We start from the raw sequence: 11,164 nt of genomic DNA, 5'->3' as shown, positions 1-11,164 counted from the left end.
GCTATTTGATTGACAAACCCTGGCAGGTAATGGATATCAATTAGTGCTGTGCTCTATGACTGACAGACCCCGGCAGGTAATAGAGATCAATGGGTGCTGTGTTCTATGACTGACAGACCCCGGCAGGTAATGAAGGTCTATGGGAGCTGTGCTTTATGACTGACAGAACCACGCAGGTGATGGAGATGAATGGGTGCTGTGTTCTATGACTGATAGACCCCGGCAGGTAATGGAGATCAATGGGTTCTGTGTTCTATACTGCCCGAACCAAGCAGATGATGGAGGTCTATGAAAGCTGTGTTCCATGGCTGACAGGACCCAGCAGGTGATGGATGTCTCTGTGAGCTGTGCTACATGACTGACACAACCCGGCAGGTAATGGAAGTCTTTGGCCGCAGTGCTCTATGACTGGCAGACCCTGGCGGGCAATAAAGGTCTATGGGAGCTGTGCTCTATGACTGACAGGACCCAGCAGGTAATGGGGGTCTTGGGTGCTGTACTCCATGACTGACAGGACCTGGCAGTGAGAGATGATGGTAGCTAATGTGCTTCATGACTGATGGGACCCAGCAGGTAATCAGCAGGTGGGAGCTGTGCACTATGACAGGTAATGGTGGTCTGAGAGAGCTGTGTTACATCCCACATAGCAAGCAATTGAACTGCACATATGAAAACGACTTGCTGAGCTATTGCTGGACTTGCCAAGCTATTGCTGGACTTGCCAAGCTATTGCTGGACTTGCCAAACTATTGCTGGACTTGCCAAGCAAATCTGCCACACATTGAAAGAGTGACGACTAGAACTTGTGCTGCAAGTGATCTGCAAGTCTACATCCTACCAGGGAAAATGTGCAGCAAGTTAACAAGACTTACATTTCAAACCCACCACAAGATTGTGATAAGTTATCTGTGAGGACTGACGGGAGATGGTGGTCTGCGGGAGCTGTGCTCCATGACTGACAGGACCCGGCGGGTGATGGAGGTCTGTGGGAACTGTGCTTTATGACTGACAGGACCCGGCAGGTAATGGGGGTCTATGGGAGCTGTACTCTATGACTTACAGGCCCCGGCAGGTAATGGGGGTCTATGGGAGCTGTACTCTATGACTTACAGGCCCCGGCAGGTAATGGGGGTCTATGGGAGCTGTACTCTATGACTTACAGGCCCCGGCAGGTAATGGGGGTCTATGGGAGCTGTACTCTATGACTTACAGGCCCCGGCAGGTAATGGGGGTCTATGGGAGCTGTACTCTATGACTTACAGGCCCCGGCAGGTAATGGGGGTCTATGCGAGCTGTGCTTTATGACTGACAGGACCCGGCGGGTGATGGAGGTCTGTGGGAACTGTGCTTTATGACTGACAGGACCCGGCGGGTGATGGTGGTCTGTGGGAACTGTACTCTATGACTGACAGGACCCTGCAGGTAATGGGGGTCTATGGGAGCTGTGCTCCATGACTGACAGGACCCGGCGGGTGATGGAGGTCTGTGGGAACTGTGCTCTATGACTTACAGGACCCGGCGGGTGATGGAGGTCTGTGGGAACTGTGCTCTATGACTGACAGGACCCGGCGGGTAATGGAGGTCTGTGGGAACTGTGCTCTATGACTGACAGGACCCTGCAGGTAATGGGGGTCTATGGGAGCTGTACTCTATGACTTACAGGACCCGGCAGGTAATGGGGGTCTATGCGAGCTGTGCTTTATGACTGACAGAACCAAGCAGGTAATAGGGGCCTATGGGAGCTGTACTCTATGACTGACAGGACCCGGCAGGTGATGGTGGTCTGTAGGAGCTGTGTTCTATGACTGACAGGACCCGGCGGGTGATGGAGGTCTGTGGGAACTGTGCTCTATGACTGACAGACCCCGGCAGGTAATAGGGGTCTATGGGAGCTGTACTCCATGACTGACAGGACCCGGCAGGTGATGGTGGTCTGTAGGAGCTGTGTTCTATGACTGACAGGACCCGGCGGGTGATGGAGGTCTGTGGGTGATGTGTTCTATGACTGACAGACCCGGGCAGGTAATAGAGGTCTATGGAAGCTGTACTCTATGGCTGACAAGACCCGGCAGGTGATGGTGGTCTGTGGGAGCCGTACTCCATGACTGACAGGACCCGGCAGGTAATGGAGGTCTATGTGAGCTGTGCTCTATGACTGACAGGACCCAGTGAGCAATAAAGGTCTATGGGAGCTGTACTCTATGACGGACAGCACCCGGAAGGTAATGGGGGGCTATGGGAGCTGTGCTCCATGACTGACAGACCCCGGCAGGTGATGGTGGTCTGTGTGAGCCATACTCCATGATTAACAGGACCTGGCAGGTAATGGAGGTCTATGGGAGCTGTGCTCTATGACTGACAAGACCCAGTGGGCAATAAAGGTCTATGGGAGCTGTACTCTATGACTGACAGCACCCGGAAGCTGTGCTCCATGACTGACAGACCCCGGCAGGTAATAGGGGTCTATGGGAGCTGTGTTCAATGACTGACAGGACCCGGCAGGTAATGGGGGTCTATGGGAGCTGTGCTCCATGACTGACAAGACCCGGCGGGCAATGGAGGTCACTCTATGGAGAATGGTTGTGCAATGTAGAATGCATGCACGGCATGTGAATAAACAGAGCAGGTAACGTTCTATATTGTACATAGTAGAGCAGTGAGAGGTTGTCTGTACCCGGTCAGTGACAGACGCATCCAGCAGGGTGTCCCTGTGTACGGACCGGCCGGCACACACAGTCCGCTCGCACTTGCTGTGAGGAGTTTTGGCGCGTCCTGGCACGTGACCCCGCACGAGTGACGGCGCGAGCCTCTCCTGCTGCCGCGAGAAAAGTATAAAAAAAATAGTAAACAATTCACGCGCGCCTCTTTCAGGGAGGGGCCGAACTTGGCGGGGATGATATCACGGGATCACAGGAGGGGATTTCCCGGCCTCGAGCTGCTGATTGGCGAAGCTTTGAGAATCCACCCGAACGGGGCGGGTCTGTTGACGTCACAATAGTACTCGGATGAACTGTTCGCACAGTAAAAGTATTCCTTGGCAGCCTCGGAGCGGAGCGGCTGGCGGACTGCGCTGTGTATTATACTGGCTGTGCTGACAAAACACCGGCGTCCATCGTTCAGTCTGTTCTTCCTGTGCGGCGTTCATCATTCTCCCGGCTGGGGCGGCCATGCATCCCGAGTTGTAATGTAAGTGGTGCCGCTGCTGTGTTCTTGTTGTCATGCAATATCAGTGTTCGGCCATGATAGTATTAGTGCCCTGGAGTGTCATGGTTCTGTGTGTGAAGCCTCTCCCCGGACTCCTGCAATCTCCTGGGTACTTCAAAGACGACAGCCCGCTGAAAGAGGACTCAGCGTGTCTGCGGGACTGTCCTCTACAATAACGAACGAAGTGAGCACCGATCGCTGTCAACACTGCCGGGCTGGAGCCGAGTACGCGGAGGGATCAGCACTCTCCCTTATCTCTTATGACCCGGGGCCCCCATATATAGGAGCCCCATCCCAGTATGACCCCAGGACCGGCCTCTGATGGCCCTTGGTGTGTATTGACACAGGGCGATCACTCGCCGGCTGACAGTGTATACAAAGAGCAGCTCTCCAGTCATAACAAAGACTCGGCTAAAGGGGACAGTGTTGACCTTCCTTGCAGAGCAGGCTCACACAGCATGGGGGGGGGGCTTCGCAACTGTATTTCTGAGTACTGGAGATTTCACCCTAGAAAACTACTAAATTCCCCCCCACCCCCAGTATATTGTCATTGCTAATGTTTTATATCTCCATCTCCCAGCTCTGCATCAGTCCTCTTTATTATGTTTGTTTACTGTACATACTGTTCTTAGAGTGTGTATATATAGAAGGAGCTTCTGATGTGTGCCAGCTGCAGATCCAGATCAGCACAGTCATGATTGACTTTTAAAAGTCAATTTTTTTTTTTTTTCATAACATGTATTTTTATTTTCTTACATTATTATTATTTTTTACATAAGATTTTATTTTATGTATTTTTATACACTTGGGATCAACAACACAATAAGCAAATTGTGAATCTGGTAGACGGACAGAGATCTTTAGTGTTTTGTTGTGTGGGGTTTTTTTTGTTTTTTTTTATGCATGAGAATAAAATCCTTGGAAAGTTTGGCTTTTAAAAACAGAAACATCCTTGACGTGTGTGAAGCCGCTTTTTAGATGACCAGATCTGTATAAAATCTGAGTTGTGATGTTTAGGATCACACCGTTGTGTTTATGTTGTTTACATTTTGTTTTTGTCTGGTGAGTAGCTCTCGTGATCGTTGCATTGAATAGTGAACTGCATTGTTGTCTTCGTTGTAGTTGTCAGTAGAAAGGTGAAAGCTCCCTCCCCCCCACTCTAGTGAAATGAGAAGTGAGCGCCCTCTCCGTACTATTAGCCTATTGTGACACACTTGACTACAACCCCAACAGTCCGTGCCAAACCTTTCCCAGATCTAGACTTGCTGTGCTCAGCACTTCACAGAACAATAGGGCTGGAACAGGGAGCCCTGCCAGCTCGCTCACCAGAGAATCAGTGCAGTCACTAGAACCACAGCAGGCGCTCTTCACATTTCAGCACACCCTCTCCTGTAATGACCTGGAAAATCACACTATTATTATTGCATGACTGCTGATGCAATGCTTAAGGATACAGACCGAAGCCAACGTTAAGCTTTACTCCAGCGAAGGTTTAGAAGGAGAGATGCAAAATGCTCTCGCTGGACTGCTAGATGAAGCCAAGTTTGCTGTAGAGAATGCACGGCGGTGTGCTGGATTTCTCTTCGTCGGGCTGGTACGAGGACTGGATTAATGTGCTGTTGTGACAACTGTTGTGCGTCGTCTTGTTTGTCGAGGACCGATATACACAGGCATGCCATTCTGCCACCCAAGACATTTAATATCGAGCAGACGAGGTCTTGTGCAAAACTTGTCACAATGTGTCCTTTGCATACAGACATGACCTGACATGATTATCCAAGAGGACACTTAGGGACTATGTGGAGGGATTTCCCACAACGGGACATTTAACCCCCTCTACCGTGTTTTAGTTCACAAACAAAGATCCGCAGCGTCCATTTATTTAAAGGGAAATACCGTCTTCATTGCTAGCTTACAATCCGTTATGCATAGAATTTAGCCAAATGGTAATCGGCAATTCGTACATTTTACTGCTCCACAAACACAAGTTTTTTTGTTTGTCATTTTTTTTTTTTCTAACCTTTTTAATATATACCGCTCTTTAACTATATGTGGTTCAATTAAATACCTAGACTAGGGGTGACCAAACGAAGCACTCCAGCTGGCACAAATTCCATCATGCCTCTGGCAGTCATGCCTGTAACTGTCAATCTTGCCATACCTCATAGAACTTGTAGTTCCACAACAGCTGGAGGGCCGAGGTTCCCTACCCCTGACCTAGACTGTTTATTGCACTTTACCGTGCCAGTCTGTCCTTTTTGTGTTTTGGTATTATTTAGTGTCTTTTTATTATTCAGGATTTATATAGCGCCAACAGTTTGCGCAGCGCTCGGATTTAATTTCCGTGTGCTGCAGGAATAAATGTTTGGCATTGAGCCCTGTTGTTGAACATTTGAGACATTTAAATTAAATCTAAATAGTGTGCTATTTTGCACCAGATTCTAAATCGTGGGGACTCGATCTAAATTATTTCGAATTTTACGAAATTGAACGGGTCTGGTTCCCCGATGCTTGTCTAGATCTACGATCTTGTTAGGACTTTCACTTGTGGCAACATTGTAGTAATTGTGCACTTTCAGTGGCTTTCAGATGACTAAAAATATGTTCTTAAAAGTGCCGTGTGTTTTCGGCTCTGTCATTCTGTCTGCCACTAACCTAAGGGTGCCGTCCCTGACAGCCGAGGAGAGCAGCTTATAAATTAGCCGGCTGCCTTGGTGTGAATCTAAGGGTAGGTTACATTACGTCTTTGTGGTACAGTAAAATTGGCGCGTAGCGAAATAATTTAGCTTGGGTCCTCGTGCTTGTATAGAATCTGGTGCAAAATGTGAAATAGCAGGTTCTATTATGATTGCTTTTATATAGTTCCAGCACTTTGCACATCTCCTTGCAAAATGAAGGGAGACATTACAATACAAATTCAACACAGGAGGGTTAAGAGGAAGGAAATAGAAGGAAATACATAGAAAACAGTGGCTACTCTTATGTAAAGCATGCCAGTGTATATGGAGCATCAAGCTTGATTAGGGCACTCGGCACAGAATGTTACTTTCTACTTCCTGTCACTTATGAAATCTAGCACCTTGCATGCGTGAGCTGTAAGAAAAGAGGAACCTGCCGAGATCAAATAAACATGGGAAACTTGACAGAATAGGAACTTGGCTGTGGGAGTCATGCTACACAGTATACTGGCTTCTTGTGAACTTGTTATGCTTGGGATGAAGACCATTAGAAGTGTCTTACAGTCTACTTTACCATCCTTGTTTTCTTGTTTTTACTGAGTGATACAAATAACGCAATGGCAATGTTAATATGTTTTAGTGCGGTGTTGTGGGTGAGCAGTAAGGCCCTGGATATATAATGTCAGATGGTTAAACATCTTCAGCCTTTATAATGCTTTTACCATGGCTGCTTTAGTTCCTGCATGTCTTTTGGCATTACATGTATGATTTTTGAAACACAAAGTGAATACTTATAGCCGAGAGACATATTCCAAGTCTGAGGTAATGTTCTGGCAGTAAGTGAATATTCAGATATTTTACGAAAGAGTTTACACTTCTTCAAAGGTCTGTGCTTCAGTCTGGATCATGCAGGCTTTGTAAACATTAGATGATGGGACACATTTTGCACCGTAGTATGCATACTGGAAAGGAAGAGCCTGCCCAGCTAGATATATTATGATGCTCTATGACTGCTATTTTATCAATTAATGAACCAAGATACCATTGCTTTAACCTGATAACATTTTTCAGTATAATGTACATTGGTTTATGCTACTTTTGGCTTCTAGTGAATGTGCTAAAAGTAATCCATAAGTCTGAGCATGCAATTTTTTTTTCTACTTTTCAGAGATAAAAAGACCAAATGGCCAAACCACCACCGGTGCTAAACTCGGAGTGCACTGGAGAAGATCAGATAAATCCAAACAGACGCACTCCGCACCGACCTCCTCGAATAGAGAACCCTACTTCCGTCGTCACCCCTTTACCAGGGCACCGATCTGATGTGGGAGGGAGCTCTTCGGCTAGTACACCTTACAGCCCAAATTTATATGCCAACCGATCCCCACAGTGTATGCTAGTAAGAAGACCACCCCCTTTTTCAAGAACTTCTAGTGGGTACTTCTCATTTGAAGTGAGTCCTGCTCCTGTGTACTGTGATAAAGCCACCCAGACTCCAAGCCTTCCGTGCCAGGCCTTCAATCATTATTTATCCGAAATGGGTAAGCTAGTCCTTTTTTTTTTTTTTTTTTATGGGATACCTAATGTAAAAACATGGTGAATGGTTGAGTTTCCTGTTGTAATAGTGGCCAAATACACATTGTTACTATTGGTTGATCAAAACATCCTGTTGGTTTATCATCTGGTCTTACATAAGTGGATGAATTTAGGTGTGCGTTTTTTTAAAAATTTTTTATGGAAATAAAAGTTAGGATTGGAAACGTTGATACGTTTTTATTCCCCTCTTTCGATCAAATCATTCTGTGATTTAATTGTTTTTTGTTTTTTCAAAGGTCTGATTGATAATTGTGATAGGAGCTAAGCTACTGACGTGATTTTAATATCTAGCTGCTGTGCCGAGAGGCAATCCGATACTGGCAATCCCCACAGAGCTTTTTAGTAGCTCAATTGTGCCATTAAAATCAATAACGAATAATCATTAGGAGTAGCGGTTGATGGCAAAAAAGGTACAACAAATTGCTCCCTTTTTAGAGCAAGCTACACATGTAGTAGTGGGCAGTCACATGATCACACAATGCACCAATCACATGTAATTGATTGCTATAAGAATCTACAGTGTGCTTTTTGTTTCGCCTAATCTATAGGAAGCTATTAGTTGAATCTGTTTAGCGATCAATTACTAACCCTTGCCGCTCACTAGAGATTGAAATAGCACTATCAAAGCTGCTAGCCTGAAAAAACCGCCTCCTGCTCATCTTCTCACTTGAGCAAAACTAAACCCAAGAACAAAATTTTATATATTGCAGCTTCCTGGGCCTGAAAAAAAGAAAACTAATGCAGATACCACATCTAAGAACATTTTAGGCAAGTACAGAAAATACCTGTTGATCTTGCCAGAAATGCGGTATCCATGTTGCTTCCTGTGAGCTAAACTGGAAGCATAAAACAATCTTATCTTCTATCTAGTCATTTACAAAGCCCAATACACCACAAGTATTGGAGATAACAAATACAGACATGCTTGAAGTCTAGAATGGGTGGTTACCGTGGCTTCTTTCTTGGATACAGTGGAGGAGTGAGTGTAGTCACCCAGGGACAGAAAGTGTTATTTACAGGATTAACAGGTGAAAGTAAGGGGGAATCCTGAAACAGGAAAAGGAATGCAGCCAACACATTTTAGGATTGGTAAGCTGCAATGTATTAGGTTTTGTTTGGGTGGGTTAAAATCACCTCATGTAGCTTGGCCCTTCAAGCTAACTAAAAGGGATAGTTTTGCATATGGCCTCTGTAAGAGATCCTTCTCTAGTCGCTAATATCTTTTATTTAGTTGTTTGATCATTCCTATAAATGCTTCAAAGTATCTGTCTTGCTTAACCAGTTGCCGTCCACCCATAGTAAAAATACGGGTGGACGGCGGATGCTTCCGAGCGGGAGGACGTACATTTATGTGATTTTTGTCTTCCGGCTCGTGTGTGAGCAGGGTCCCGCTGGGAATCTAAACAGCCGTTACGGGCTGTTACATACAAGTGTGTGGCGCTCTACAGCCGGCCGATCGCTTGTATTACTGTGCATGTGGTGTGCGATCCCCTCCATTGTGGCGCTCCCCCTCGCCCGTTATCCCAGGCTCCACTGTCGTGTCTAAACACCCCCCCTCGTGGGCCCGTTAACGGCACAGCAGCTGTCTTTACAGAGAACAGCCAGCGCTGATCTCTCCTCTGTTTTCTCAGAAGCGATGTCTATTACACAATCACCTTCTAACTGTCATTTCACTGGCTTAGAGGCTGGTGAAGCAGATCTCTGCTTAATCAGCTACTTTGGGGGTCCCTAGGTGACATTAGGGGTCTTTGGAGACCCGTGATGTCTCCATAAAGAGGACCTGTCATTGTGCATTATCTATCACATAGGGTGCTTGTTAGCCCCCTTTAAAAAAAAAAGTCCCCCGGCTGCACACATATAAACGAAAATACGCGTTGGGTGCGCCTACATGCGAAGATTACGCCACACATGTTGCATATCGTTGCAGTGCGAGCAATAGTTTTAGGGCCATTAATCACTGATAACACTAAACTGATGAGCGGTAAAAGCTTGTAAAGTGTCGCCTATGGCCAATTTTAAGTATGGTATTTGTTTGCGATTTCGTGGGCGCAAGCAATTTTGAGGTTCAACATGTTTGGTGTCTTTTTACCCGACATGACCCTGTATTTGATATTTTACCCCCAAAAAATGGGTAATGGTAAATGTTTTATAGCATGAAGTAAGGAAAACCCAGTTTTTTGTATTTTGTTTTCAAAATGTTCAACGTTTTCTCATTTATATAGTAAAAATAAAAACCCCCAGTGGTGATTAAATACCACAAAAAGAAAGCTCTATCTGTCCCTAAAAAATGGTATAACAATCATTTCAGTACAGCGTTGCATGACGGAATAAATGTCAAAGTACTGCAGCGCTGAATAGTGAAAAATGGCCTGGCCAGGAAGGGGGATTAACACCGCGGTCAGCAAGTGGTTACTACCCACATTTGTGCTTCTAAAATAACATATAGTTGGGGTTTCATTTACTAATGGCAGACGGGCTGTTCACTTTGAAAGGGAATTTTCCCTCATCTTAGTGAATGTGGTAAATTCCTTTGCAAAGTTTATCTAATCATGAGCACGAAATATTAAACAAAGTATTTTTAGCACGCAGTACTTGCCTAGGATTGGATGATGGGAAGTCTGCAGAGCTTTATCACACTTGCTAAGCTAAAGGGAAAATTCCCTTGCAGGGTGACCAGCCTATTTGCCTTTTGTAAATCAACCCCATAATTTTGGGTGGGATGTGCTAACCTGATTCCTAGTGTTTGGCACCTAGAAGGTTGTTACTATACATGATTCCAATGCGGTGGCCCTGCTTCTAGCCACCTTTGTTTGCTGCCTTTCTGAAGGCACATCTGGGGAGGATAACCAAAGAGCTTTCCCCAGAGTGTCTCTGGCTCCTGTCATACCTCTGCTGTACTGGAGATGAACTGGTTTATCAGCTGACAGCCTCCAGCTGGTAGAAGTGAGTTGAAAAAGTCAGAGCAGGACATGTCCTTTTCCTGATGGGACTTGCAGTTTAAATGCATACATGAGCAAGTCTTGTGGGGTAGATTCAACCCGGCTTTGACACCTTTTAAGATGTTGACCAAAATCTTTGCATGTGCTTCCAGAATACAGTGTTGGTCATTTCAAAGCAGGAAAATACTGAATGTTGGTTCTCCTGTTATTCCAACTGAATGGCATAATTATTAATATACTGGGAATGTATTCAAAAGGCACACATAGTTTGTTCTTGTAATATATCTGACAAGTAAGAGGTGAGAATAGGTGTTTTTTTTCCAGTGAAAGGTTCTGGTCAGCTGGATTCATGTTTTGCTTCTAAACCACCTTAGATAAAAATGCTGTAGAGATTCTAAGCACTGATTGCATTTAATTCATATTGATTAAATGTATTGGATGGATACGTTGTGTGTGGTTTTGGGGTGTTTTAACCCCCAAAAGTTTCTCTCTGCAGTAGTGAAATTTGAGTTAAATGTTGGCTTTGAGTAAGTGTAAACACTCTAATGGGATACAGATTTGTTGGCAGCTGCTGTATGTATATGTTTTTCTTTTATTTCTCACTACCTGGGAAAGCACTTGTTGACCTTGACATACCGAGCACTGCCATGTCATACTGGTTTAAAAATAGCTTTCTTATCTGTAATAGCTGGGCAGGTGTGTGTGTGTGTGTGTGTGTGTGTGTGTGTGTGTGTGTGTGTGTACGCA

At 45.4% G+C, this 11,164-nt stretch overlaps 1 protein-coding gene across 1 annotated transcript in view; it reads left to right on the top strand.

Annotated features, from left to right (window-relative positions):
- Positions 1–3,168: 3,168 nt before the first annotated feature.
- The window catches only part of BCL2L11 (BCL2 like 11), a 22,936-nt gene continuing 14,940 nt past the window's right edge, over positions 3,169–11,164 (top strand). Inside the window, exons 1-2 of the mRNA XM_018573100.1 lie at positions 3,169–3,186; positions 7,051–7,423. Coding sequence (XP_018428602.1) covers positions 7,066–7,423 — 358 coding nt within the window. The 5' untranslated portion in view covers positions 3,169–3,186; positions 7,051–7,065. The remainder of the gene's footprint in view (positions 3,187–7,050; positions 7,424–11,164) is intronic.

This window comes from Nanorana parkeri, unplaced genomic scaffold (assembly GCF_000935625.1).
Source record: "Nanorana parkeri isolate BGI_ZX_2015 unplaced genomic scaffold, ASM93562v1 scaffold46, whole genome shotgun sequence".
Lineage (NCBI taxonomy): Eukaryota > Metazoa > Chordata > Amphibia > Anura > Dicroglossidae > Nanorana > Nanorana parkeri.
This window is presented reverse-complemented; position numbering and strand designations above follow the sequence as displayed.